We start from the raw sequence: 27,545 nt of genomic DNA, 5'->3' as shown, positions 1-27,545 counted from the left end.
CCTAGTTGAAAGCTGAGTGGAGCACAATCAACAGCTCCAGAATGTTATTCTTTGGGAAACAGTGTTGTATCAAACACATTTTGATATTTTAACAGCTTTGTCCCCGATGAAAGCATTCAGCATAGATGGCTTTGATACCTAAACCATAGGGTAAACCTGTACAACAAGCTGCAAGTCGCATTTCTTCATGAAATGAACTTTTAGAAGTAATTTAAGCGAGCCTTTAGGACGCGGGATCTTAGGGGAGCAGCGCTATCTCCTCGGCACATCGGGCCCTCTCGGGAGCCTTTCGAGCTGTGCGGGGAGGCCGCGCACACAAATAACACCCCGGTGTGAAGGCTCTGCGGGCAGCCCTCGTCCCCCAGGACTTGCCTTAGCCACGGAAGCTGTGCCAGCCGAACATCCTTTATCCCTGAGCGCCAGCGGATCCCGTTCCGCAGCTCCCCGCGGAACCTCAGCGCGGCCCCCCCGCATCTGCATCACAACGGGCCCTCATTGTTGGGCCGCACACTCCCTCCCTGCCTTTCAGGGCCCGCTTTTATTCAGCGCACAGCACCAACATACACATCTCAAATCACTTTTAAATTGTGGCTTTCGTTTGTTTTTCCTGTTCAGGCGGTCGGCGTGCAGCAAACGCGGGCGCACGGGGCCTGAATGCCGAGGGGCCGTGGCTGCCGCCCCGCAGGCCCAAGGACCAGCCGTGGGATGTTTTCCACCTGTGCTGAGGGGGCTGAATTCCCCTCCGGATACGTGGCAGACATCAAACTTCAAGTCAATATCCAAGTTACACAATATCACTGCACACTTTCCATCCCCCATCCGCCCAGCTTTTTTTCACTTGCACTAAGAGTGAGCTGCTGTGAGCAGGTGCTTTACTTAACCTGCCCTCAGACATGCTTCACGCCCGCCATGCTCAGCTCCTCCCACTCAAATCCTCCCTAAGAATTTGTTTTAACGACACAAACTAACAATTAGGTCATAAACTGCAATTTGCATCTCCATCCTCAGGTATATTTGCCTCCTGGGGATCCTTCTTAAAGACCCCTCAGCATCCCCCCCTAACTGTCCCTTAAAACCAAGAAGGAACAGATGGACTTCGACTGTAACTCAGAAAATTTCTTTTAAGCATTAATTTCCATTGAACAATTGGATTTTCAACAAAGATAAATTTTTTGCAGAATTAGTGCTTGTCACCCCGAAGTCAATTCTCTGTACAAGAAAATGGTGCAGCTTTGTTTTCTGCCAACGAACCAGCTGCCAGCCAAACTTTCACTTTTTTATTAAAAAGATGGAAAGGGTTGCAGAAGGTATGGGAATAGATGGGACCTAGAAATACAAACTTTCAGTATTACATATAAAAGCTCTTAATTCTACCTTGTCTAGTTTAACAATATAATCTCATCAGATAATTGACTAGCAGAAAATAATAAATAGCTTTATACTTTATATTTTAGCTGTCAGCAGGGCACCTAATGGTGTCCATATCAAGCAGAGAATGTTTAACTCTTGACTCAGGTCTGATACCAGATCACTTTGTCTAGCATGAAAGAGGGAAGGGAAACAGCATTTCTTACTTTTTGGCCTGTCATTTTATCAATTCACATCAAAACAACACTCTGGATTAAAATAAAAGCATACCTTTTAAAATGCAATACTTTTAAAATCCAACCTATTTTTGTAAGAAAAGGAAATAAAGTCACTGAAAAGAAGTCCTGCTTCAAGGCACTGTCAAAGAAGAGACATGACAATTCTGTGACAAGTCCAAAAGGTCTTGAAGTCACAAGGAAAAATCTTGTTCAATTCACAGTCGCAAGGATTCACACAAAGCACTCCAGGGAGAAACCCATGTAGTGTGCTCACGCCACTGCCAATAGGAGGGCTACCAGCATCCCAAGGAAAAAGTGTCTTCAAGGTACCTGATTAGGTGGAAAACCTGTACTCATCCCAAACTGATTGCAGATAACAGCTTAGACAACTGCAAGTAAAAGTCTCAGCATAGAAGGGGCCTTCAAACATAATAAAACTAGGAATCAATGATGTTCTAGGAAAACAGTATTTGTTGGCTCACAGAGATATCAGAGGATCCTTTTGTCCCAAACTCTATGGAAGTTCTTTTGCTAACTGCTCCATCTTACTTCCAAAATTTTGTTTCAAAGCCACTCAAGTGGAGTCCTGTTTGTATCTTGTGCATGTTTGTATCTTTGTGGCTTTCCTAGAGCTCTCAGTGGAATCCTCAAACTTTTGCTGATCCTAGGTACAGCTCAAGGGATTTCTTACTTCTTGGTGCAAGACATGGAGACAACAGAAGCTGTGCTCAGCAGCTTTGAGCCTGCTGCCTTAAACACAGGGAGTGGAACAACCTGAAGCGAAGACATACCTTTTTTGTAATTGTGTTGGTGTTAGTCTGTTTATCATAACTAAAATGGAGCTAAGTTCTTCTTTCCACTGTGGAGGTAATTGGAGAGCCTTATGCTTTCCAGTGCTGCCTGCATGTGTCTCAAAACCAAGAAAGAAACTAACATGCTGTTACTATCTTTATACAGATAAAATCCTTCCCTTAGTTCAGATAGCTGCACATTTTTCAGAGGAATATTCTCTTCCTCTGTACCGCCTGCAGGCCAGATTCTGACTGTTCTCAGAAGTGATTTGGCCTTAGCCATTAAATTATAGTACTAAGCTATCTTGTCTCCTATTTACCTGTAGCCATAAATGAGATTCAGGCTCATTAGCATGCATTCCATGCTTTTAGAATAGTGGGAGATTTTAAAAACCTCTGAGAAATATAGGAGCATAATCTTCACTAAGTAGGTATAACTGAAAAAGAAGGAATTTTCTCCAAGGAAAATTTCAGTAAAAGCAAGTAACTCTTTTTTAAACTTCTTTTTTTTTTTTTTAATAGAAGAATAAGAGGTTTACTTCAAACAAAAAACAAAGCTGCTGGGCAAGTCATTACAGCCAGTATGAACATGGATTTTGAACACCACTTTTGAAGCACAAAAAGTAGTTTGAATATTTTCTTTTATCTCATAGGAAGTTTACACATTCACATTTCCAAATAAGCAAGAAAATTTGGACAAGCAACCCTTCCACTTCATCAAGAAACATCATAATTCATTACCCACAGAACTGATGTGGAAACTTTTGTAAGCCTTTATTTGTATTCTTCCAGACCTCTACCTCAATTTAGATAATCTGGTTTAATGCACAGTACACAGAAAATGTTATGGAGTTGGTTTTTTTTCAATTAGTGCCTACAAGATTCTACCATTCCCTTTCCTGTGAATCTTTTGACTAACGTGGAACATGGAAGTGGCAGCTGGAAAAATGTTTTAAAAGCTGGAAAGTGAAATAAAATTTAGTGATAATTTTTATATTAGAATGTAAACACCGTGGTTTGGAAGATGTCATAAAATGTTCCAAAAGGATAAGAAGCACTCGAGGAAGCACAGAGGTGATGTGAATCCATGGCTATGAGTCACCACTTCCTTTCCCAGTGTAATGCAGGTTCAAGAGGCCTGGGGCTACCTGGATAACAATGGAAGATTGCAAAGGACCCCTGTGGCCTGAAGTATGGTTCTGTAACACACTTTAGCTGTAGAAAAGGAGACCAGCAAATCTATTATTCCTGTCCTAAAACCCTATCAACTCTAAAATCATCCAGGAAAACAAGAATCACGAGAGCAAGCATTATGCCCAGTAAAAACATTATCAGTTCACACCACAAGTTCTCAATCTTCAGTGGAGCCAAGGCCAAAAAAAATAAAAGCAACCCACCCAAACTGAAAACCAAACCCACATTTTCCTTGGTAGTCCAACCAACAGCTGCCTCATGTATGTAGAGACAAAAAACTAGTCAAGAGAGGTGGTTTAGGCTTTCTTTTGGTTGCAGATGAAAACTGGACCTACTCTGCCAACAGCAATTTGACCATCATTCTGAAGAATTCAAATAGGGTTATGTGGGCTTTCTCAAAGCATTTTGCCTCCTTCTTTGTTTGTAAATATATGACAAAGGCTGGATAAAGATTGACATGATGGTTTGGAAATTTCTGGTTGGTTTTTGGGTGGTGTTAGAAAAATGTTAGAAAGAACTCAAGGGCTAGAAAGGAGCACATTGGACAATGATTTCTACAGTGAAACTTCTAGTTTGTTCTGGATTTCACAGATTATTGCTGTGGCTTATTTTGCCTTCCTACTTCTTCTTCTTCACCTTCTCCCCTCCCTCACCTCCCCCTCAAAACAAGGATGACTTTTCAGGTGGATTAATTCTCTTATCTGCGCTGCAGAAATGCTGGTAATCAGTGCAAAGGAAGCATCTGGAAGAACTGGCTATTAAGAAGGAAGCTAGATAAAATCAACTCTGCCTCTCATTTGGGTTTCCATTATATGCTGTGACAATGTCCTCTGCACACAAATTCATTTATGTATTTGTTTTATCAGTTCTAAATTCATGAACTGCCTTTCATTATCATTGCTTGCTCCTTATTTCAAGAACCAGAAAACAGAATGAGCCACCATGCCATCTTCTTAATGCCACTGTCTGAAACACCAGCTCTTGTTAATCACACAAGGTCCTCATTTTACTGGCCCCAGCTGTGTGGAAGTTTCCCATGCTCATATTTAAAGCACATTTAACAATCCTGAATTCTGATCCTATGAAGAGTCTGAAGATACATCTTATTCATTACAGATTCCTTCCATCACTTTCTCAGTAGCATCAGAGTGAAATGAACTTTGTGTATCTCAGATTCTCATAAGATTCAAAATTACAAGCTGCTGTTTTTATTTTCACTGTAATCCACCATAATTTTAAAAGATAAATGATTTTTTCTTTTCCTTAATTTTTAAAAACAGAAAACTCCAAACCTCTCCCAGTTTCATTGTCAATTTTTAAAGATTCTTGTGCATGGTTCTCAGCTTGCGAGTCATGAATAAATACCATTTTTCTACTAACATCTTCCTTCTCCTTCAGAAATATTCCCTCAAATGCATCCCTAGACAAATGGGAGTAAGGCCCCAATACAGCAAATTTCATTATCAATTACAATATTGTGCTACAAGGCATGTAGTTTTACCACGATATCAAAATAAATAATTCTCTTAAAATAAAAAAAAAAAAAGTAATTACTAGTTACTGGATTAAAGAATTCCATCTGCATTAATATCTTGTAATGTGAATATATGAATTCTGGAGATGAAAAGTAACGTGGAGAGTATTTTGCTTTAGGCAAATTAAGCAGAATAGAAATTGCATAAACAGGGAAAACTAAATGGTAGGCTAGAAATTGTCTTGCAATTTTAAAAACAAAAAAATGGTTGTTTTAAACTACTTTGAAATTATTTTGATTACCTGCTATTGTTAAAAATCAAGATCTAAAATTACTATCACTAGAAAAGAAAAAAAATACTTGAGTTAAAATCAGAGAGATTGATAAATTTTTCCCTCTCTGACTAAAAAGAAAACAATATCATATTTTAGTAAGTGAATTTTTAATCTCACAATTGTTTAATTCTTAATGAAAGCATTTTTTTAATTTATGGTTTGATATAGTACTATTGGAAAAGAGCACATTTTTCCCACATATTTTCACCACAAGGTGTTCACCAGTGAAAAGTAAAACAGGAAGTTTTTCTTCTAAGTTGATCCTAACAGCACATTTCAGTAGTCATTCAATCTTTATTCAGTGACACACAAATTCTTCTGATTGTTTTAACCAATAAACAGTACTATTTCCTTTCCAAAAATGTAAATATCCCAGAAAAAAAAAAGGTAATAAAACTATTGAGTATGTCAAGTGAGTAGACTCCTTAAAATACACAGAACTAAAAATTTAATCGAGCTGTAGCAACTTATATAGCAGGAAATGAGCACTCAGACACGTTCACACTCACTTTAAATGAATGACAAGTTACTTACTTTCATCATTAGAAACATTCCCCAGAGAGGTGTGACTGGAATAACGTTTGTTTTCACTTTCATTGAGACATCGTTCAATCCAACTCTCTGCAAAAATAATAAAATATGCTCTTTTGTTTGTTCGTCTTTGCATAAAATATAAACTTGCAACAGATAAATCTAAATAAAATGTCAGCATTCAAGAGATTATGGTCTTGAGCATTTGTATTAAAATATGCTTGGTCTGAGGGTATTTAGTAAGAAAAATCTTTCTTGCTTTTAAACTTAGCTGTTGCTTTTTGGGGATTTTTTTGTTTTTTTTTTTTTTTTTTTGCTTTTAAACTACAGAGGCTGAAACACTTCTGTGTACAAAATAAAGGTCCTCGGGATATTCTGTCCCCCATCACATGATACGTTAAAAAATAAAACTCAAATTAAACATGGAAATCACACTGGTTTTCAAGTCTTAGTCTGGCAAAGGCTTATATCCTCGAGTATTCCCGCTGGTTTTGGAAGAAATCTTACTGGATGTAAAATCAATAATTCATGTGAATTTTGGTTAAATTGAGGATCAAACGGTGCTCTGTGAAGCCCAGTCCCACAACCTCATTCACACTGATGGAGTCCCAGGCACTGGTACAAGTCCAATGCAGCAAGTCAGCAGCTACTGAGCTGCTCAAACCTTTGTCACCCCACAGTGCAAATGAAACCACTCCTGCTCCTCCTTGTTTTTCAATACATTCCCAGCAGTCAGATGAGGTACCTACAGCATTACATTGATTTGAATCCACTGTTCTTCCTGGAAGCTATAACTTATGTCCCCTGATGACTTTAGAGGATGCACCAGGCTCAGCAGAATATACTGTTACAGGTCTTCAGGGCAAAAGTTACACTTTCTTATGTATTTCCTTGGAAAAAGTATGAAATATGAGTTTTTGAGTTTGTCTAAATCCCTAGGTATTGCTACAATAAACTGACCTCCCTCAAAAGATTCTTTTTCAAGGGTGTGAACGTGGGCAGAAACGAGTTTATGCTCAGAGAACTCCCCGAGGTCAAAGCAAGAAAAAGAAGGGATAGATGGAAGTCTGCAAGGCAAGCCTGCAAGTTATGACAGAAAACAACTCCACCGAGTGAAGAGATACACAAGAAACAAGGGGAAACAGGCCTTGCTGCCAGAAACACCTTCAAAGACATGGAAATGGCTCCAGATTCCTTTCCATAAGCCCCCCCCACCTGCCACCAAGCTACCTGCACAGCATGGGCAGTAGTCTGCCAGCCAGCTAAAGCCCATCACAGCAGCAGGCTTGAAGGGAAAGCAGGAACCCAGCATCTTGGGAAAGCTGCCCATCTGGTTTATAGAAGATAAAAGTTGGTATGACCTAATTTCAGTGCTACATGCCAGTAAACAAATAAATGGTCATGGCCAAATACATCCTGCAGGAAAAAATGCTTTTTAAACCCAGGCAGTTGTATAAACCTGTGCATATTCCTCTGTACACATCTCCTCTACTGCCATGTAAACAAAAGGGCAATGGCACCTGTGCAGAAGCTCAGAAAGGGAGTGCTGAGAACCCTTCAGAGCTAATTTGCAGGCCTTGCCACAGGAATCCAGGTACTGTTGCTTTGTGTGCTTGTGGTTTTCAGGCAGTGTTGTGGCAGCTCCAGACTATTCCCCTCCCCAGTTATTCACAGTAGGATCATGCTGCACTGCTGCCTTCACCAATACAAGCTCGTCCCTGAGTGCATCTTCCTCATTCACCATCACACTTGTGCCTAAGAAGCCTCACAGCCTGCTCCCTCTTAAGGTGTTTCTCTGAAAACGATCAAAAAACCCACGTGTTGGCAATAGATTTGTAAAGGATATTTCTTCTCTCATCAAATTCAACACAGCCTTGCTCAAAAATCACTGTAAGACTGCTGACACCATGGTATAAAACCTGCCAGCAGGGCCCGTACTGTGAAATCAGCCCCTGCTCAGTTACAAACCCACAAGCCGGCAGCAACTGCAACTTGGAGGCTTTCCCTGCTTGGGCTGCTCAGCTGCATGGGGTGGGGATGTATCACCTCCTTGTCTGAGGGCCAACACAAGGATATGACTGCTTTCTGCCAGATTTCTTTTGCTGCCTTAAAAATGAGCTCACAGCATCTTCCCAGTCCTATTTTGGTACTGTGAGTTGTCTCACAGGTGAAGAGAAACTTGCTGCTGAGACCAACATCAGAGAGAGGTGCAAGAAGCCTTGGGAAAGAGTACCCTACCTCCTCCTCCTCCTTTCAGCACACAGCCATGGCTGTATATAATTCCCTTGGCTCGGAGCCCAGCTGCAGGGAGTAAAAGCAAAGGCGGCTGCCATTAGCGCCAAGGGGAGACCAATGCCCAGCTCTGCCCTTTCTTTTCCTGCCGGCACTGAGAGCTGGGAAGCTGGGATGCATCCTCTTCCCTCGGCAGCAGGGAACTACCAGCAGCCATCTTTAGTCAAATTCCCTGCCTAAGTAGTAGGAAAAAAACCCAACTTTTAAAGTGTCACTCCATAATCATTTTCATCATGCTTGTTCACACAGTGTCCGTGATAGCTGCGCACATTCTCCTTTTTGACAGTAAAACCGGCCAGTTTACACTGCCATGTATAAAGCCTGGAGCATGGTGCAGTTACAGTTTAATTGTGTGCTGCAACTCCTTTGGTCCTGAATCACCCCAGTTCAGCCTGCTGCAGCCTGAGTCTGGCTTTCCCTTTGTGGCTTTGCATTTAAATAGCTGATAGAAATTCTTCAGGCCTGAAAAGATACACGACCTGTCTGGCAGCAAAGAATAAAGAAAACTAACTCTTTTGAGCAAAAATGTCAGGGAGTTTATGGCAAATTTGTCAAATTATTTGGCAGATGACAAAACGTGACAAAACCAACTAACTATTTAAAAGCTGTATTATCTCATAAACCAAATTATGCAAGTATAAATAAATAAAGATTCTAATATGTAACTTCATGTAATAACTAGCTATTTTTCTACTGTTTGTATAAAGAAAAACATTTTTACAAGGCTTTTAACTCCCAATATTAATAACAGTGTCTTGAGGTATTAAAAGAAAACACAACTACAATTTCGATAAAATTTTAAATAGTCCCATCAGCACACAGATCCCAGGCACAGTAACACCTGCCCAAAATAAAACAAAAGGAGAAAGAGGCAGAGCAAACAAAATCAAAACTCAAAATTAAGCTTGACTTTTATAAGGTCTTTCAGAGTTAATAACATTAGATCTTGTTCCAGGTCTAAGGAACACACTGGGTTCCCTCTACATGTTGAATGTGCTTGTCCTCATGACACGTGGGTGTGCCTGTCCCAGCAGGAAAAGGCCCATGGGGAACCTCTTGTGTCTCCAGGCTGTGGCTCCATCCCAAGGCTGGCACCAACCACATCACACTACTGTTCTAAATATGCATGGAGTCATGTGGGATGGAATTTTTTTGCCATTAAAGCTTAATTATTGCACTTGAACCTCAGTTTTCACAGGCAGGATTTCACAGCAGGAAAACTCACAGAATGATGGAGAGTTCAGGCAGCAACTGAGGAAACGTGCATATCAGACCTGATAACAATGATGAGTTGTTAGCACAAGATGAGAAACCCAAAATTACCTGTGGGAAGTGTTTGTGAGAACAAAAGAAACTACATCTTAATACAGGCCATATTTTTACTCACTGTGTTTTTAGTGCATCAAGCCTTAAGGCATTTCCTCTCCCCCTCTAGGACTCCTTCCCATCAGGAGTCCCAGCACACTGTACCCTCAATTGTACTGAAACAAGGATCAGCACTAGTGAAAAAACAAAATAACAGATTAGGAATAGCTAGTAGTAAAATGTAGTATAGTCACTTACTCATAACTGTGTCACAGTATGTAAACTATCATTATCTTACTAGCAAAGAAAGAAAATAATGTTTTTAATAGCATTTTGAGGATCCATCTTCAAATATCATAGCAAATATTTAATTTTGCACAGGTCAAGAGTGAACTGTAGTGAAACACACAACTGTGTTCCTCAGCCTTAAAATTTTTGTTATACAATTTTACATACCACTAAATGCAAATACACTGTATCTGCTGTGGGATTCCTACATGAGGGAAAGGAGATCATTATTCAAATTACAATAATTTTCCCAGTGTAAATATTGTGACAGAATAAGTTACTATTGCACCAACAAAAAAATCAGAAATTGTTCAAAATTAAATGCTGAAAGATTAATTTAAAATAACGATGGAACTATTTCTGCCCCTAATTTTGCCTCTTTTCTTTTTGATCCCAATATTTCTAAAGCTGACACATCCACGGAGACTCAAGCATCAGAGTATTTCACTTCCATTCCATGTGCCACAATTTCACCAAGAGAAGTTTAAACTGAACTTGTTTTTAAAAGCAGGCAGAGCGGAAGATGTGTAGCTTCACCCTATCCCTACCAAGACACTTCTTTTCAACAAACAGCGTATTTTCAATTGTATGGTGTTTCAAAGATTGAGCTGGGGAGGTAGGCTTGGGAGCTCTGAGACAGAAATATGCAAGAGGTGTTTAGGGGCAGAAACTTTCATGAAGTATCAGAAATATGAAGCAGAAATGTTCTTGAAAGTCATCTTTGACAAATTATTTTGACATTTTATCTCCTTCAGAACCAAACCTTGCTTCTGGAACACATCTTTGAAAGGCTTCTCCTCCAGAGCCTGAGTTGAGGTGATGCAGCAGAGGAGCCTGTGTACTGCCAGTCCATTTAATGAGATAATTACTCCCTGTTTGTGTAATAGTTATTAGCTAGCTGTATTTGCAGCACTCATTGCTCCCACATGGGCACGCTGTAGCAAGAGCAGGGCAAGAGCCACTCGGGCTCCTCTCTGCAGGGAAGAGGAGATGGATCTGATCACGACCACAGTGGCTTCTGCTCCTGCTGTGCTGCCAGGAGGGTCAGGAGCAGCTGCAGTGGCAGCACCACCTCAATCACAGCCTCTCCTGGCCTTTGGGAGCGCTGTGCCACAGGCACTGGGGGCTATTCCCCACAGCTTGGAGCTGATGTGCTCAGAGCTGCTGGCTGCAGCCTGTGGGCATGTGTGTACGCCCTGAAGGGAGATACGGAGGGTTTATGGGCAGAACAAAGCTCTGTGGCCACCTAATCTGAGCTGCATTTTGCTCCCCTCATTCCCTACAGGGTATATACAGTACTAGTTTTCCAGTTATGCCATATCCTCTGATCCACGTGTGGTCACAGCACTGGCATAATTGGGAATCACTCCTTTTTTGAAAGTGTATGAGATGAGAATCCCCATGTCCTAGAGACACAGCCAAGGCTTTGATAATGACAAAATTTGCACAAGCATTTATTTCACCAAGGCCATAGCAATTGCATGAAAAGCTCTCTTATGTGCTTTCAGCTCTAGATTGGCTCTCATATTCCAAATTTTTAAGTCACCAAAAAGCATGACAATTTACTTAGGGAGCTGAACACAGACCAGCTCCTCTTCCATGAGTTTGCTTGTCACTGAAATAGAGTTATCACTGGAATAAGAATATAAGATCTGATAGGACCCAAACCACTTCTTGAGCTATATACTAACTTGGATGGCACAGCTGCAACAGTCCAGCTCCTTTATTTATCTTTATTCATGATTCCTTTTGTAATTTTTTTGCCCGTTTCTCGAGGCAAATTAAAAAAAAAAAAAAAAAGTTGTAAGTAACTGTGAGAAAACTTATATAAAAGTAGATAATGCAAATATAAAGGAACTAGCAAATTGTAGTGCATTTATAAGAGGACTTGAAGGAAAAATTACTATTTAGCAGTGAGGACAGTCTCAATTTTACAGTTCCAGTGGCAGAAGAGGAACTCCTTTCATGCATACGGAGGAGTCTTAGCACCCCTCTGAGTTATTTGTTTGATGTTCTCAGAGGGAAGAGTTACTCATCTCTTCCTGCAGTATCTCTTTGCCAAGTGTCTCAGTACCAAGCTGGCCAGCAACACTGTCTAGCTGCTCATCTGATCTGTAACCACAAGAGAAAGCGGTTGCTAACAGGAGATATAGCAGGCAAACACCGTGACTTAAAAGCTCAAGAGGCTGACTGAAGGTCATAGACCCTCCGGTTTCCATTTTGATGGCCCATGGTACCAACAGGAGAGTTGATGGGATGATATTCTATATATTTTCTTATTAATGAAACCATCACTGCCCTGACAGCGTCTTCTGTTGTCTGTTCCAGAGCAAGTGCTGAGGTTTGCAAGATTCATTGAGCTTTTCTCTGCAGAGCTGATCTTGCTGAACATGGCCTGAGACATGCCAGCACCTCAAAAACTCTGCTCATGCTCTCCATGTTGCATCATTGCTGTGGACAGAGAACTTCTAACCTCTAGAGCTGTAAAATTCATAAAATCTGAGTAGTCTGCCTGCTTCGGCCATCCCTTAGTGTGCTGAAAATCTAATTTTTAAATGCTACCTGAATGAAAGTAAGGAAAAATGAGCCAGTGCATGTAATGCAAATGCAAGTGAAGACTTCACCTTGTAACACTTCAATGTTTTGGAGCAATTGGCCATAGCTTATAAGACAAATCACTAGTTTAAAACAGTCCCTTGGAGGTAAAAGAGAGGATCCCTTTCTCTCAGGAGTAATGATCAGGAGATAAACCTGAAGTCTGACCCTCAAACTACTAAACACCTATTCTAGTACCTGCTGTATACAACATCTGGCCTGAGTAGAAGCAGGATTCATGTTCTGTATCTCCCTCACACCTTGCAGCACAGCACTGCTGGTCACAGCACATCTGCCACCTGAGAAGTGCTGCTGGAGGGCTGTGCAGGTTGGTTACAGCAGCGCAGTTCAAGCAGCACACTGCTTGAAAGAAAGCAAACAAAAAATCACTTTATCTACAAAGCCTCAGTGTACTGCAAAAGCAAGACCTAAACAAGATCTTGCTTAGCCTCAGCACATTGTTATGAATAAGTGTGTCTGTGACATGACAGGTCTTGGCAGCCACTGGCTCCCATTGAGGGCATTGAACTTAGCAAAATCTACTAAAATCAAGCGGAACAAGCTACTAGGGACAGCCAATCACACAGTAGTTTTCTAAGATTTAAGTTTTCATAGGTGATGTATGTTCAAAATGTTCCTCCTCTCCACTGCTAAATGGAAGGCTCCTGAGACCATACAAGGGTCACCATCCAGCTGCTGTTCCCTGTAACTGCCTCAGCACACAGATACTCCTAGTCCAAACCAGCTCCTGTCTAACCATCAAGGGGGACCTGCCACAGAGAGCCTGGTCCTACTCCTTGCTGCCTCATTCGGTGCCATCAGCTGCCAAGGCACACACCCTTCAGTCAGAGCATGCTAGCTGTCAGTAACACCTTCCAGCTCCACAGGAAATCATGCCAGCGTCCTCCTTGGTCCTGCACAGCCATCTTCTGTTCTTCCAAGAGACCTGCTCCTCAGGGATGACAGTGACACATGGCCTTGGTGCAGATGGCAGAGCTGCTACCCTGACAAGCTGCCAGATACTTCAGTGTTTTGTTTGCTAATCTAACTTTTTACTTCATTTCCAACAGGGGAAAATGTCAGGCACTCTTGTTGCAGTCCTTTTGTTCTCATTTCTTGGCATACAATTCTATTGGATCTATTTCAGGGTTAATGGACATTGGTCTAGGGCACTTTGTAGATGTTGGCAGGAATGTTTTTGTTCTCTTTCTTTGACTTATGATTCTGAAAAAGCATTGTGAACATTCTCCATGATATCATAAGAATGCAAAGAATAACTCTCTTGCGTGTGAGAGAGCTCTTTTGTTTTGTTTAGTCAGATCTTCACTCCCAGACTCCAAATTAATTTTCTGCTAAACTATTTGATAAAATATATTAAAAATTGACCTTACATAGTTAAACTAATAACAAAAAGCACCACAGCTAATAATTTTTTAACTCCTCCAGAATACTTGGGCAGAAAAGCTGGAATTTATGAGATGTGATATTCTTATGCTGTGTGCTGTGCAGAAGTTCGTCTGAATGTTTCTTTCATTTAAGTATTCTGTCAACAATATTCCTTATTATGAAGGTGCATCCTAAATGCAGATAAAACACCCCCAGAAGCCCTATAATACAAGATGTTTCTGAATAATGACTCTGGTGTTTAGGGCAGCCTCTACCCTGGATCAAATAAGGAACTCCTATCCGCCCCCTTCTCTGGAATCACAGAGCACATTGCTATTGCATTTCCAACTCAATTGCATGTTAATCAGAAGTAGCCCTTTCCCTCTCCCAGTCAACACAGATGCTATCTATCGTTTCATTTTGAAGAGTAAGTTTCACCAGACCATTAATGGCTGCTTGGTTCTTACTTCATCAAAGCCATTCCTCATTCAACAGAAAAGCAAACCTCACTTGGTCCGGTTTCAATGCGGTGACATTTCCTCACATTCCCTTAGTGACACTGACCAGCTCAGCTCTCCCAGTGCTGAACTTTAACTTACATGGTTGTGCAACATGCAGCCAATCTTTTCATCAGTAAGCTCATCTCACACATCATGTGCCTTCCAAGCACCAACCCTGCAGACAGCAAAATGTGCCCTGATGCTTCCCCAGCACGATGTGTTACGGCTCCTTGGTCCGTCAGGGTCTGCTGCATAGCTCAGTGGAAAGGCTGTCAGTGTCTCCAATTTAACTGCAATGCAACCTTTCAAGGAAATGCATACATTTCTCTTGATCGTTGCCAGACATATTCTTCTCCAGAAAACAAGCTCAGAGTCAATTGATGCCCCTTTTTGCCCCAGATTCCATTCATTTCTTATGCTATTAACATGAGACACACAAGTGAGTTCATAGGGCCTTAAATTCTAGGTACATCTCCCATCTCTTCCACCCTGCAGCAGTCTCTTCTCCCAGGCTTCTAGGTTAGACATTCCCAGCTGCTGCCATGGTGTCTCAGCTTACTAGTGTGCATGAGAAGACATGAAGTTCTCAAATCCTTAATTTAGCTCAGCTTCATTATTACACAGGGCTGGAATCATTTGGCTGAGCAGGAGAGCTATGGCTCAAGAAACAGAATTTGCATCAAGTACCCACGAAATGCTTCCCTCTGCCTCAGGAGCTGATGAATCCAGCAGGCAGGCCAATTTGGCACAGAGATGGTAGTACATCAGTAAGACAGCCCCACAAAGATAACAAAATGAAAATATGTGAGATATGGGTGGGGGATACACAAAACACTAGTTGTGGGGCTCAGGGGAGAGAGGAGTGGCAAGGTTGGTTGTTGGAAAGGAGATAAGAAGAAAATGGAAAGGAAACAAAAGAAGGAATGAGAAAGAAAAAGGCATGGTCAGAGATAAAGGATAGGAGAAAAAAAAGTAACTATAGAGACTTTCAGTTTTTTTTATTTTTTTTTTTAATCAGGAGAAAAGAGGTCAGCGCCTAAAGGAATGAGGCTACAGTAAATATTTCTCATTAGAAACAGCATCCAATTGAGCAGACTGAAGGAACATGAGAAGACAGACCCAAGTGTGCACAGAATACATGACTCAGGTGTTAGGACATAATCACAGCAGTAGGAAAGAGACAATCCTTTGACTGAAAAAGAGTGTGAACTAAAATATAGAGAGGCTACATTGACTCAAATGGTGACCCCTTTTCCTCCCTTTATGAATATCTACTCCATATCTATCTGTTGCTCCTTATTGTCAAAGGATGCTGCCATGACATCATTCACAACCATTTGGTGGGTAAATATGACACACCAGACAGAAACAAATGAATTCTGTTGCTCTCAGAATGAGCACAGAGAGTATGTGCCTAGCAAAACTAGAAGAGAGGACATTAATAAATCATCATAACATCCCCCCACAAAGATTGGTACCCCTCAGAACTAATTTCATGCTGTTAGCTTTACAGTCTAAATACGGTTGACAAAAAGTCTTTGCTAAGTCCCGATGTGCCTAGACTTACAGATTTGTAAACCTTGTATGAATTTAATCCCTTCCAAACTACCTTCCCTTCCTTTACAAAGTACTATGAATGTAGACCAGAGCTTTTAAAACTAGGAGCCTGGCTCTTCTGAGAAGACTCTAGTCTCCTCTGAACAATATGCAAAGCAAACTCAGGGAGGGAGCATGAGAAAAAAGAGAAGTCTTCTTTCCTCCTTCTTTTTTTGCCCAAGACTCACCAAAACAAGAGTCTAGTATTGAATATTCAGCACTGAATACTAACTGCTCAATAGATGGTCTGTTTGCAGAGCTCAAAGTGGAAATGACCCAGCAAGGAGGAGAGGTGAACACACTGCTCCATCCATGTGATTAAACTGCTCTGTAAACGCAGTCCTCCCCACTTCTACCCACCTCATTACAATGGAGGCCATTTGCTGCCCCTACCACAACTCATTTTTAAAAAATGTTTGCATTAGAGGGGCCCCTGCACCAGTATTGTCCCCATGACTCTACATTTAGGATAGGAATGTGAGTCCCAGCTCGGGAAAACCTGTGCTAGCCAGGCAGTCCAACCAGCAGGATGTGCTGCTGCCACTGCTTGGGAAAAAGGAAGCACTGGCGTAGTTCACAGAGGAGCAGAGCAGGGAACAGTCCCTGCTTTCAGCCTGCACAGGGCATGGAGTGAACACCACTGGGCAGCTGCCTTGTTCTGCCATGGACCTTGGAAGTGTCTTCAGTTCTCCTCCTCTGAGTTAAGACATTTTGCTGCCATACAGTGAGCACCCAGGAGGCCAAGCTGTGACAGAGGCTGGTGTGCAAACACAACACACCATTTAGCAAATGTGTCATTTGCACTATGCCTCTCATAGGGCCAAATTTCCCTTGATAACAAAAACATAGTTGATTCTAACCTTGACCCCAAGAGGCCCAAAAGAAGCAGCCTTTTACTTACTCAAAAAGCATGTTTCAGACCTGTCCTGCCAGGAATTCCTGCTCCAGCTCTTTCATCACGTTGTTCCCAGTGGGACCTCTGTCTCACGTGCAGCACTGGGCACAGCTCCTTTCCTGGCGGCCCTGAGGTGCCAAGCTTGTTAGCCAGCAAATCTCTATCCTGCTTCTGAGCCTGGTCTGGCAGAGAGAGAGCTGGAGCTGAAGGGCTGTGCTGAGGGGTAGGTGATTCCCTGCACCACCATGTGAGCCTGTGGACGCAGGAACACCCACTGCAGGAGCAGGCATCTTTCATCACAGAGCAGTACAGGTCTGCCATGCCCTGACACACCGCACCAGGACTCCACTTTTATATTGCTCTGCTCCGTTTTTTTTTTTTTTTTTAATGGTGTCTATCAGGCCACTGTCACCTTAAGGACCAGCCAAGAGTTTCTGTTTCCCCTTTTGCTTAAGCTTTTTAAGGAGTAAAGGAGCAGGAAGGATTTTACCTTCCTCTGAGCATCAGAGATAGATAGCAACAGCCAGGAGTAGGGTACCTAAAGGCACTAAGCACTCATTTACTTAATTAGGACATTCTGCCATAGGCTCGTGTTTAAACTGAATGTCAGATTGTTGTAGTGTGTTGTAATGTCCTGTTTTAGACTTCTGGGTCCCGGGTCCCTTCCCAGGTGTGCCTATACGCCTCTCCCTTCCCCCCTCGCCCCCTTGCTGAGTGAGTCCTGTCAATCAGGCTTAACATTCCAGGAAAGGCGTCTTGTGGTTGGTCGAGTTCAAAGGATGCCCCTCAGGCCCAGAGGTCATTGGCCTGTCTAGGTGTCGCTCGTCCCTTGAGACCCCGCCCCTCCCACCTGGTTGGTGGCTCACCTGTCCCCTCCCCCTGAGCTTAAAAGGTGAAGCAGGCCATGTGCTCTCGATTCTGTTGGAGCTGTCCCTAAGATTCAGACCCCTGTGTCACCATGGAATAAACCTCTGGATATTAAACCCTCCAGCAGAATCCCTCCTTTGTCCTCACCTTCGCCTGAAGCCTCTTCCTAAGGTAAATGGATTTCCTAACAAGCCTGGACTTGTTTAGTGCCCAGCTGAAACCATCAGCAAGCTAAAGGTGTCTCTGGGGTGATACACCACAGCTGCTGCTTTTGGCCCAGCAGCGAGGGTCAGACTGGCCCAGGCACAATCTAACTGGTAATATTGGGATTCATATTCCAATATCAGATGAGGGTGGGAACCATGCAAGTCAGGTTGTTGAGGATTTTTTCCCCTTTGAAGGGTAAGGTTTTGACTACTTTCTACAACTATCCATGAATTTTATTCAACAAATGGTCTGTTTCAGCAAGATCCTAAAATACTAGGAAAACATACAGCCTTTCCTGCTTGGGCTCTGAAACAGCCCCTGGTTTTTTGCAGTAGACTGCACCTTTGTCATACGGTGCTGAAGTGTCCTTAGTAGTAAAAAGGATGTTCTGTGAGGTCTTTTGAATCAGGTGTGCATTGCTGTCACCATGGGGGAGCTGGCTCTGAAACACAGGTGATTCCACCCAGCACCAGATGACCAGTCATGAGACCCCACTAACCAACTGGGCTCTCCCTCCATATTTCCCTTCCTCAGCTGTAGCTGAGGTAGTTCAAACACTCCTGAAATAGTTTAGCAGTTAAAAGGGTTCTAGAAGGGACAAAAAAGAGTGTATTAATGGTTTTAACATTATATTTAGTGGTACTTCTACTTTTTGCTTTTTTCACTATTTTTAAATTTCCTTTGTCACTGCATTTCTGGTATTTTATTGCTTTTAAGTATAGCACAAGCTAGATCTCAACATACAGACCTCTACAAGAACAGAAAGCTCCTGTCTTTTTTTTTCCTTTGTTGACCTGTAGATCTCATTTGCAAACTTATATTTTTTTATAAGACATTTTTCATTTAATGAATTTTACTTGCCTTAATATGAACATCTCTAAGTCTTGCCCCAAGTAGCCAAACCAGCTGAAGAAACAGGACTCTGATAGTATAATTCTAAGGAGTGGAAGTTTAAAAAGAGAGGAAAGAGAAGGTGAATGACAACAAGTATTTCTACATACAGTATTCTTTAATTGAAAAAAAAGAAAAGGCGGTAATTTCTAACACTTGAAACTTGGAGTCCTTTCTTCCAGGCAAACATCAGTTTTTTTCTAGAAACAATCTCATCAAGGAAATGAAAGCCCCTAGAGAAGAGGATTTTGTGGTTTTAATTGTTTCAGTCTCTGCCATGGGGTTCATGAGCACCCAAAGCTGCAGCACAAAGTCTGTCAGTGATGATCGCAGCATCAGACTGTGACTACAGCCAGTCTAGAGAACAGATGAAATCCCAGCATTTGTCCCCAGCCTACTACTCTGAAATGAATGCCTCTAATACCCAGGGCTGTAAATTTCAGGGAATCAGTCATTCAGAGAATATTCTGGCTGTCTGAAATATACTGTTTTCTCTTAGGATAATATTTTGGTATCCTGCACAAAAATGCTCAGCATAAGCTGCTAATTAATTGTGAACATATCATTCACAGCTTTGAATCAGCTCCTTGGTTTCTGTAAGAATTTCCATCTCAGAGAAATTAAGTTCAATTACCAACAAAAGAAAACTAAGTGCTTAACTGTAGCTGAAGTGAAGGAAACAAGACAGCACTGAGCCCCGCATTTCACATTTCAGACTTGAGGCAAATTAAGCTGCAAATGAGCTTTTTCTTATTGGGTGCAGTGAGAACCAAGGCTCTGTTTAACCCTCACCACTTTTTCCTGATTTCAAATTGATCATAAAGGGAAGAATGGTCAAAAGCATTTAATTCAACATGTGTTTATATGCAGACAGCTCTTGAAGTAAGCAAGAAAGACTCTGATGCTGACTTTACGCACCATCTCTAACACCGGCTAGTATTTCATAGCTAATAAACTACTCTTGCTGCAAATCTCCTGAGAGAAAAACAAATGTAAATTAAGACAGGCCAGTACCACTAATTATGCATGTAAAGTAGCTACAATTAAGTTATTACACATTTCCAGCTGTGGGGAGGGATCATTAAATGCTAACCCTGGGCATCTGCCCTCCCTCAGGCGCACACATGGACTTCAACAGGTCCCTTGCAGAGCCACTGCAGCATCAGGACCCTTGTCTAACAGCAAATTGTATTAACTTTAAAAGTTCCCAGAAAGTCCCTGGCACATATACACAATTCTACAGGATCCTAAAGAGGTGAGTAAGCATGCCAGTGGTCCAGATATCCTAAAAAACCTGCACAGGCCTCAACTGGCTTCATCATCACCACATACTCTTCCTTCCTACACTTGTTATCCATAGGATCACTCAGCCATGGAATAGCCTTTACACTATCCATCTTCCTCACCTCAACCAAATCCCCCTCAGCTGCCAGGATGCTGGGCTCCAGCAGGGTGGGATCATACCGGGTATTCATTTTCAGACACAATGAAACAAACAGAAAATCCAGCACAGACGCAGGGAAACCGACAAGAGCGTGAACTCAGGAAATTCACAAACCTCAGCACTCACAGAATTTTGAGTTAATTATTTGTACTCCAATGTCATCAAGTATCCCCAAAGGACTGACCTTATATTTGTATTAGTTACATGACAGCCCACCACTACTCTCAAGGCATTACTATGATCAATCAAGCCCTAGCTGTATATAGGCCACCTCTTCATAAGTCTTGATCTGAAGAGGTACTAAAATTTCATCACCAAGCAGATTTCAGTGATCCCACAGTTTGATCTTTAGTTTGCTATACCGAAATCCTATGTTTGGAAATAGTATTCCAGAGGATGCACTTCTTTATGACCGTCCTAACTTGCAAACCAGCTCAAAATTAAGCTAGCAAAATGCAAAGGTGTTTACATTCAGAGACACTGCAGATTTTACAACTATGCTAACCTTCTTCCTTGCCTGCACGCTCAATGCGTTGCCAGCTGAAAATCAGCCTTCTTTTCAAAAGGCAAGCAAGTCAACAACCCTGATGGAAGCAGATACTCTTCTGATAACTTTCCATGGGACAGCTGTATCAGCATCACAAGTATCTTAGCACAAAATGGTCTCTTCTACATTTGAGAAGGTCTTTACTCAATATATGTTCACTATAGTAAGGATGCACCTGAAATAGACCGGTTGAGGCTGCAGCTTTCTTTACAGTACACTGTCAGAATCCAGAGTCTCTTTTGTAATTAGTATTACACTCAAAATCTTGAGGACTGTAAACCATAAACTCCAACTTAAATAAATGAAATTTTCCTAGAGTTCTATAGCTATTCTTATGCAAAACCTTGGTTTAGTTCTTTTTTATTTCCATCCTTTCAAAGGTCTTTACTGCAGGTAAATATTACAGAGCAGTGAAAAATATCACAATTGCCTCTCCCTAAGAATTTTAGAATTAATTCATTAGCAGACAAATCATAAAATCATTCTTTTCTCTGAGTCAGACTTAAAAGATGAACTTCTTAGGTCAAGGTAATTTTCATCACATTTCAAAACCTCTAAAAAATCCCAACAGATTTTACAAAGTTATTAAAACCCCCTCAGAAATGAAGACCTGATCCAGAGACAGGACCTGGGTTTAGATCCTTGTTCTGCTGCCGCTGCTGAAGGCAGAGGGAGATGACAGGAATTGGGCCCTGCTGTGCAAACATTGCCCACACAAACTCTGCAGCTCACAGAAAAGAAAACACTTTTTAAAACAAAAAACATTGTTTTTTGTTTCCCTGCTCCATTTCTTTAGTTTGCAAAATCATGTAAGATACAAAATCACATACGACAAATACTCAGGTTCACCTATATAACAGACCAGTGGTATTTCTTCTGCATCTCCATATGGTATCAAATTTAGGATTCAAAAGAATCATTGGATCATCCTAACTTCTCAGCAGGTTAGAACCTTTATAAACACAAAATCTAAAACATAAAGAACGGATTTTTCCTTATTGAAATAAAAAAAGTATGAAAAAAGTATGAAAAAAAGGAAAGTAAAGGAAAAAAGCCAATAGCAAGCTTCCTCTTTATTGTGTTGCAATAAGCAAAGCAAACATTTTTCAGAAGCAAAATCAATCATTTGTTTGGATTAAACAAATCAGGACCGAGGATCACGCACTTTAGCATCATACATGCATTCTGAAACGTCACAGCTCCATTCCCAACTAGCATTCAAGTATTTAGTATCAATACTGGTGATTTCATTGATTGAACCAGGATATGAAAGCCATTAATTCTCTTCAATCAATGCTTAATATACTAGATCCATTTTAAATGGCAAGCTTGTAGCAAAGGTCACCCGCCACTGCTGCAACACCTGTCTATGTTGATAAGAAGATACACTGAAATCTGGCCACTGCCACAAAGTTTTCAACGCAGGCAGTCCAAGCAGCTTTTCGTGGTTCAAGCAAACTGCTTTAAGGGCCTAATCCCGGCGTCCTTGACAGCGCTGAAAGGCTTTCTGCTCATTTTAATGGGCTTTGGATCAGTTCCTAAGTCCCAGCTTCAAGTCCCAAGGATCTCATCCATCTAGTGCCTGAAAACCAGCGGAGGTTTTGCCTGGCTCCAACGCAGGAATAAGCCGGCCTATTTACTGAGCTGTGCAGCAAAGTTACGCTTCAAGAAGGCGCCTCCTTGGGCTCGGGCTCCCTGAGCGGCGCGGCGGGACCTTCCCGGGGGTGCCGGGGCAGGAGTTCGGCATCCCCCGGGAGATCCAGGGCGCCCCGCGTCCCGCACGCTCCGAGCGGGCGGCATCCCCCGCCGGGCCGGCTCCTGCGGCGGGGCCGGGGCTGTGCCCGCCGGCAGCGCCCCGCACCCACCTTGCCCATGTCACTAGGGGGGGCTGCGGCTGAGGAGAGCCGCTGTGAGCGCCCGGGATCGCGGCAAAGCTTCCCCCGCCCGCTCCGGCCGCCCCTCGGGGAGCCCCGGGCGCCGGCCTGGAGCGCCCAGCCCGCCGCTGCCCTCTTGCCAGCCCCGGCTCCTCCGGGCTGAGACGGGCGCGGTGCCGCTGTCCCAAGGCAGCTGGCGGGCACGGAGCTGTCGGGTTCCGGCGGGGCTGCGAGGTGAGGGCAGGGCCGAGCGCAGGGCAAGCCCCAAAAGCCGGATTCATCCCACGGAACGACCCCCTTAGTGCCCCACAGCGAAGGGGAGTCCGGTGGCGGCTCGACGGCTCCTGGCCCGGCTCGGAGCTTGAGAAACTACACCCGGGGACGGGCGCCGACTGACGGGGTTAAAGGCGGCGGAAAAACCGTGCGATGAAACATATAACAGACCCATAGACAAGGGCGTGTGGCCCTACTGTGTGGGCCGCAGGAGGGCCCCGAGGGCAGCTCCTCGCCGTGCCCCGCCGCGCCTGGGCTGGGCCGTCGGGGCCGGGCGCTGCTGCAGGGACGCTGCCGCTGTCCCGCCGCACACCTGGGGCTGGGGGCTCTCCGGGAGCCCAGGCGGCCAGAAAGCCCTTTGGCCTTGGTGACAGCCCCCACGGGTCACTCTACAGATTAGAGGAACGGGAACGAAACTCTTTGGAAGCACACGGCACTGTTGGGATAGGTGAAGGAATCAAGCTGCTCCCTGCCTTAAAATTAGAATCGCGGGTGGTTTGTTGTTTTGTTGTTTTTGTTTTTTTGTTTTTTTTTTTTTAATCCCGGTGGTTTAGGGAAAATCTGTTGAAGATGAATTAAAACATGACTGATTTTTTTCAATGAAGCCATATTTCTCCACAATGCAAAAGGATCTTTACATAACAACTGAAACTCAGGAGAAAAGCTAATTGGATTAAGTCCTGTGAAAGGGAGGTTAAGGTGTCTGAATGAGACAACTGCAAAGCTCCACTTTTCTTGCCATCTGCTTAGCGAGACTAAAGTGTTTTCTGATTAATATTATCTTAATCAATCATGCTGTCTCTTATTACAACCTTACTGAAATTAGGAAAGGAAGTTCCTTCTGTCGGCTAAGCCCGAGAACCGATAATTCTTAAAAGAGGGACAGAAAATGCGGAGCTTTTTCCGTTAGGTTTGTTTTTTTTCTTTCCCTAAAGGCCCGTTCCTCTCGACAACGAGATGTTGCTGGCAGTCCCCTTAACCCCGCCTAGCAGTGCCGCCGGACGGCAAGAGAACTTTATCTAACACCCTCTTAGCTCTGACCCGAACTCAACGATTCCTTCCCCGCCGAACACTTTCTCCCCAGAACAGCTGGCTTGGGTTTTGTCCCGGGGACTCCGCAGCACGTGTGGCCCAAACCCGGCTGGTGTCGCCGGTGGCCGGTGAGGGGCCAAGCCTGCCCGGTGCATCGAGCGCTCCGCGCTCGGACCGCTCCAGGAACATTCGAGCCGGGTCGGGCAACACCCCTCCCTTCTCTCTTTTCCTCCTTGTTTTTAATCAATATTTAAATTTTACAAAGAGCCCATCTGCCGCCTTGGGAACTGGGGATGAGAAAGACCTGCGCAGGTTTGTGGCGGCACAGAGCGAAGCGGTTCCGAAGCGGGACTGCCTCTCTCTGTCGCCCCTTGCCCCATCTCCACCTGCACCCCATTGACCGGCACAGTGCCGGCAACACCGGAGGAGCCGGGAAGGAGCGGCGAGGCCCCGAAAGGGCGGCGGAACGCGGCCTGCCGAGGCCGTCGGGGAGGCGAGGAGGGCACCGGATCCCTCTGCGGGGTCGGGGCAGCTCAGCTCCGCGGCCGCCGAGCCCGGCGGTCACAGCCGGCGCAGCGGCTGCCGGAGGGAACGGGATAGATCAGGAGCGGGAGGCGGGAGGGCCATTCCCGGGCCGAGCCCTACCTAACCTGCGGGCTGTGCGTCTGGGCGGGCAGGCAGGGAGGGAGGGGAGAGGGAGGGGGTGTTCTCCTCCGCTAATAAAATAAATGAAATTTTCAGAGGTGACTGCGGCGGCCGCCCGCCCTCCTCGGCAGGCGGAAGCCCGAGGGAGAGCAGAGGCTGCGGTGGAAACCGCGGGAGCGCGGGCAGGGGGGCGGGAGGCAGCGGGAGAGCAGGGGCCGTCGTTTCGGGAGGCTGCCGGCTGACAGCGGGAAGACCTAGGCTTGGGGCCTGGCTCCCGTCCCCCGCCGCCGCCCCCGGGCCGGGCAGCAGAGGCGGCCGTCGGGTGGCGGAGCGCGGGCCGCGGCCCTCGGAGAGGGCGGCCTCGCCTCTGTGGCGGTCCCTGTCCCCTCCCGCCGGGGCTTCTCCCCGCTGGCGGCGCCCGCTGATGGTACTTCGGCCACGAGTCTCCCGCCAGGTTACAGGACCGGCCAGAGCATCTTTTGGAGGTGCGGGGAGGGAGACCCAGCCCTGCCCTTCCCCAAACTTCCTTCCCTCCGAATCGGCCCAGCCCCGACTTTGCCCGCGGGACAGGATGACCTCGGTGCTGGGCTTGCCCTAACCCACCAACCATCTTCCCCAGCAAACCCACTTTTCTCGCCCAAACTGTTTTCCCGCCTCCTTGCTGCACTAGCCTAAGTGAGCGCCTAAAACTAGAAGCGGGGAGGCAATTAGTTTGCTGGCCGACAGCCTATGATGAAGGGCCAAAAAAAATTTAAAAAAAAAAAAAAAAAAAAAAAACAAAACCAAAAAAACCCAGAAAACACCCTCTGCTCCATCGTATCTGCAAGTGGAACCATAGGGCTCCGGAGCGAGAGCTCCCCCTCCGCGTCCCCGCTCCCCGGTGCCCCGCACACGCCCGGGCTCATTTGCTGCGAGGCCGGTGCTGCGGGCGGCTCCCCCCGCTGCCCCCGTCGCCACGGTCAAGTTGAAAAGTCCTCCCTGAGGGGCGAAAGGAGCCCGCTGCCTGCGGGGGGGGACTTACCTGTGGAGTCCATATCGGGTTCCTCCAGCAACCCGCAATGCATGCTCTTCCCATGGACGGACGGGAGCCCCAAGGTCCCGGGGTATGCAGAGCCCCTATCTCAGAGATACGCAGGGGAGAGGGAGCAGGGTAGAGGCGAGGGGGTGGGGAGACAGGACACAGGCAGATAGTTGGGGAGGGGGGGTGTAGAGCGGGAGAGAGGGACACTCCGTAATCCAGCGGGGCAAAGCCAGACCCGTCAAAATGTTTGCGGATGTTTCATGGGAAAAAGCATCATTTTATAGAAGCCCTGATGGGAGAAATGTCATTGATAGGCCAGCCAGCCTGATGAATGGCTGCTACTCAGATGGGGATGTGGCAAGGCTCAATGTGAAGCCCATTGTGATGCTGTTTTGAATAAGAAAAGCTTTCCTCCAAAAAGGGGGGGCCTTAGATCTACGCAATCCCAACACTTCGACTTCCCTCTTCTATTAGAGCATTAGAAACGTTTTTCTTATTTAAAGTTCCAGCGGTCTTTCCACTCCTCCTTTCCTTCCCCCAACCCCCACCCAAGGTCCTTGGCTCATTACAGACCGAGATCAAAATTGGCTTAGATCTTCAAACGGGCAGTAGGTTTGGGGTTGTGCTCTTTGGGGCTGCCGGGTGTGCGTGCAGCGCGGCCGAGCTCCCCTCCTCCTCCTCCTCCTCCTCTTTCTCCTCCTCCCGGTGGGCGCTGGGTTAGGATCCTTCGCGGGCACATGGCACTGGAAGCTGCACAGCTTCCCAAATATCTTGTAAGCTTAGTTTACTGGAGAAAAAAAGAAAATAAAAGAAAAAAAAAGAGGCGATGTGTGTGGGAAAGAGGGGTGTGAGGATAGAGAGAAGTTGCCAGTATCCCTGCAAGCGATGCTGGCACTGCAGACCTGCAGCAGGGACTCTCGTGCGTTTCCCCGGGCCTCAGGGAGAGAGAGCAAGGCGGGGTGGGGGCCGCTCGCCACCGGCTGGTCTGGCAGCGGAGAGCGGCTGACCCGGAGAGCTTTCCATGGGACCGGGCGGAAAGCAGGGGGGTGGGAGATCCCGATTGCCAAGAGAATTGAAGAACTAAACGGGAGCATTTTCGAACTGATGTTGCCTTCCAGCTTTAGTCCGAGGATGCGAGGATCCCTTTTCGGGTTAGTGGACTGCGGGGGGAGAGTGGGGCAGGACAGAGGTTGGAAAAAGTTGCTTATTCTGCGTGCGGTTGTATGTGCTGGAAGTGGAAGTAAAAGTGCAAAGCTAGGGCTCTGATAAAAGTGGCTGATTTAGGGAAGGAAAAGCTGTGATTAGAATATGAATAGAGCTCCAGGAGAGGAAGAGAAAGGGGGATTATAGCTGAATTACTTTGACCATGGACAGAGCCAACGTTTTCCACTCTTCTCCCCCTCTCCCCTCCCTACACCCAGACTACCCCCCTTCCCTCTCCCCGTCGGGAAAAAAAAAAAAAAAAAAAACAAAACCACCAACTCCACACAGCAAAACAAGCGGCGAGGTTGCTAAAGAGGAAGCTCCGCGGTGCCTTCGCATCCCTAGGCGGGCCGGCGGCGGGGGAGCCGGCGGAGCACCTCGGCCCCTCGGGCTGGGCCGGGCGGGCACCGGGGGGGGCCGCTGCGCACCCCCACAGGCCGAGTTTTGGCGTGGGGACGACCCGCAATGTGCACTAAGTAAAAACAAGAGAGAGAGAGACGGTGCAAAATCGAGTACGCAACCGGCGGAGAAGCCCTCGCAGTGGCGGCAAGAACGCCGGCCGGCTCTGCCCGCCGCGGGGATGTGTCCTGCGAGGCGGGAGCAAGGTCTTCGTGCCTGATGCTTCTCCTCCCTCTGCCCTCTACACCACCAAAAAACAATTCGACCCAGCGCAGGGGCTCTGCTCCTTCCCGACGGCCATAGCAATGCGGACGGGGAACTTCCATCGCTCCGTTCCCCGCAGCCCCCGGTGCCGCCGGCCTGGCTCTGCTCCA

At 45.1% G+C, this 27,545-nt stretch overlaps 1 protein-coding gene across 4 annotated transcripts in view; it reads right to left on the bottom strand.

The window, feature by feature from the left end:
- The window catches only part of RFX4 (regulatory factor X4), an 88,051-nt gene extending 61,950 nt beyond the window's left edge, over positions 1 to 26,101 (bottom strand). Inside the window, exons 1-2 of one of the 4 annotated variants that reach the window (XM_026795949.2) lie at positions 25,570 to 26,101; positions 5,915 to 6,001 (exon numbers count right to left, since the gene is read on the bottom strand). In XM_026795949.2, the coding sequence (XP_026651750.2) occupies positions 5,915 to 6,001; positions 25,570 to 25,612 (130 nt within the window). In that variant the 5' untranslated portion in view covers positions 25,613 to 26,101. The remainder of the gene's footprint in view (positions 1 to 5,914; positions 6,002 to 25,569) is intronic. The other 3 variants (XM_026795948.2, XM_026795950.2, XM_074539290.1) reach the window with 3 other exon arrangements.
- Positions 26,102 to 27,545: the final 1,444 nt, after the last annotated feature.

This window comes from Zonotrichia albicollis, chromosome 4 (genome assembly GCF_047830755.1).
Source record: "Zonotrichia albicollis isolate bZonAlb1 chromosome 4, bZonAlb1.hap1, whole genome shotgun sequence".
Taxonomy (NCBI): Eukaryota; Metazoa; Chordata; class Aves; order Passeriformes; family Passerellidae; genus Zonotrichia; species Zonotrichia albicollis.
The sequence above is the reverse complement of the archived record's forward strand: the minus strand, read 5'-3'. Positions and strand labels throughout refer to the sequence as shown.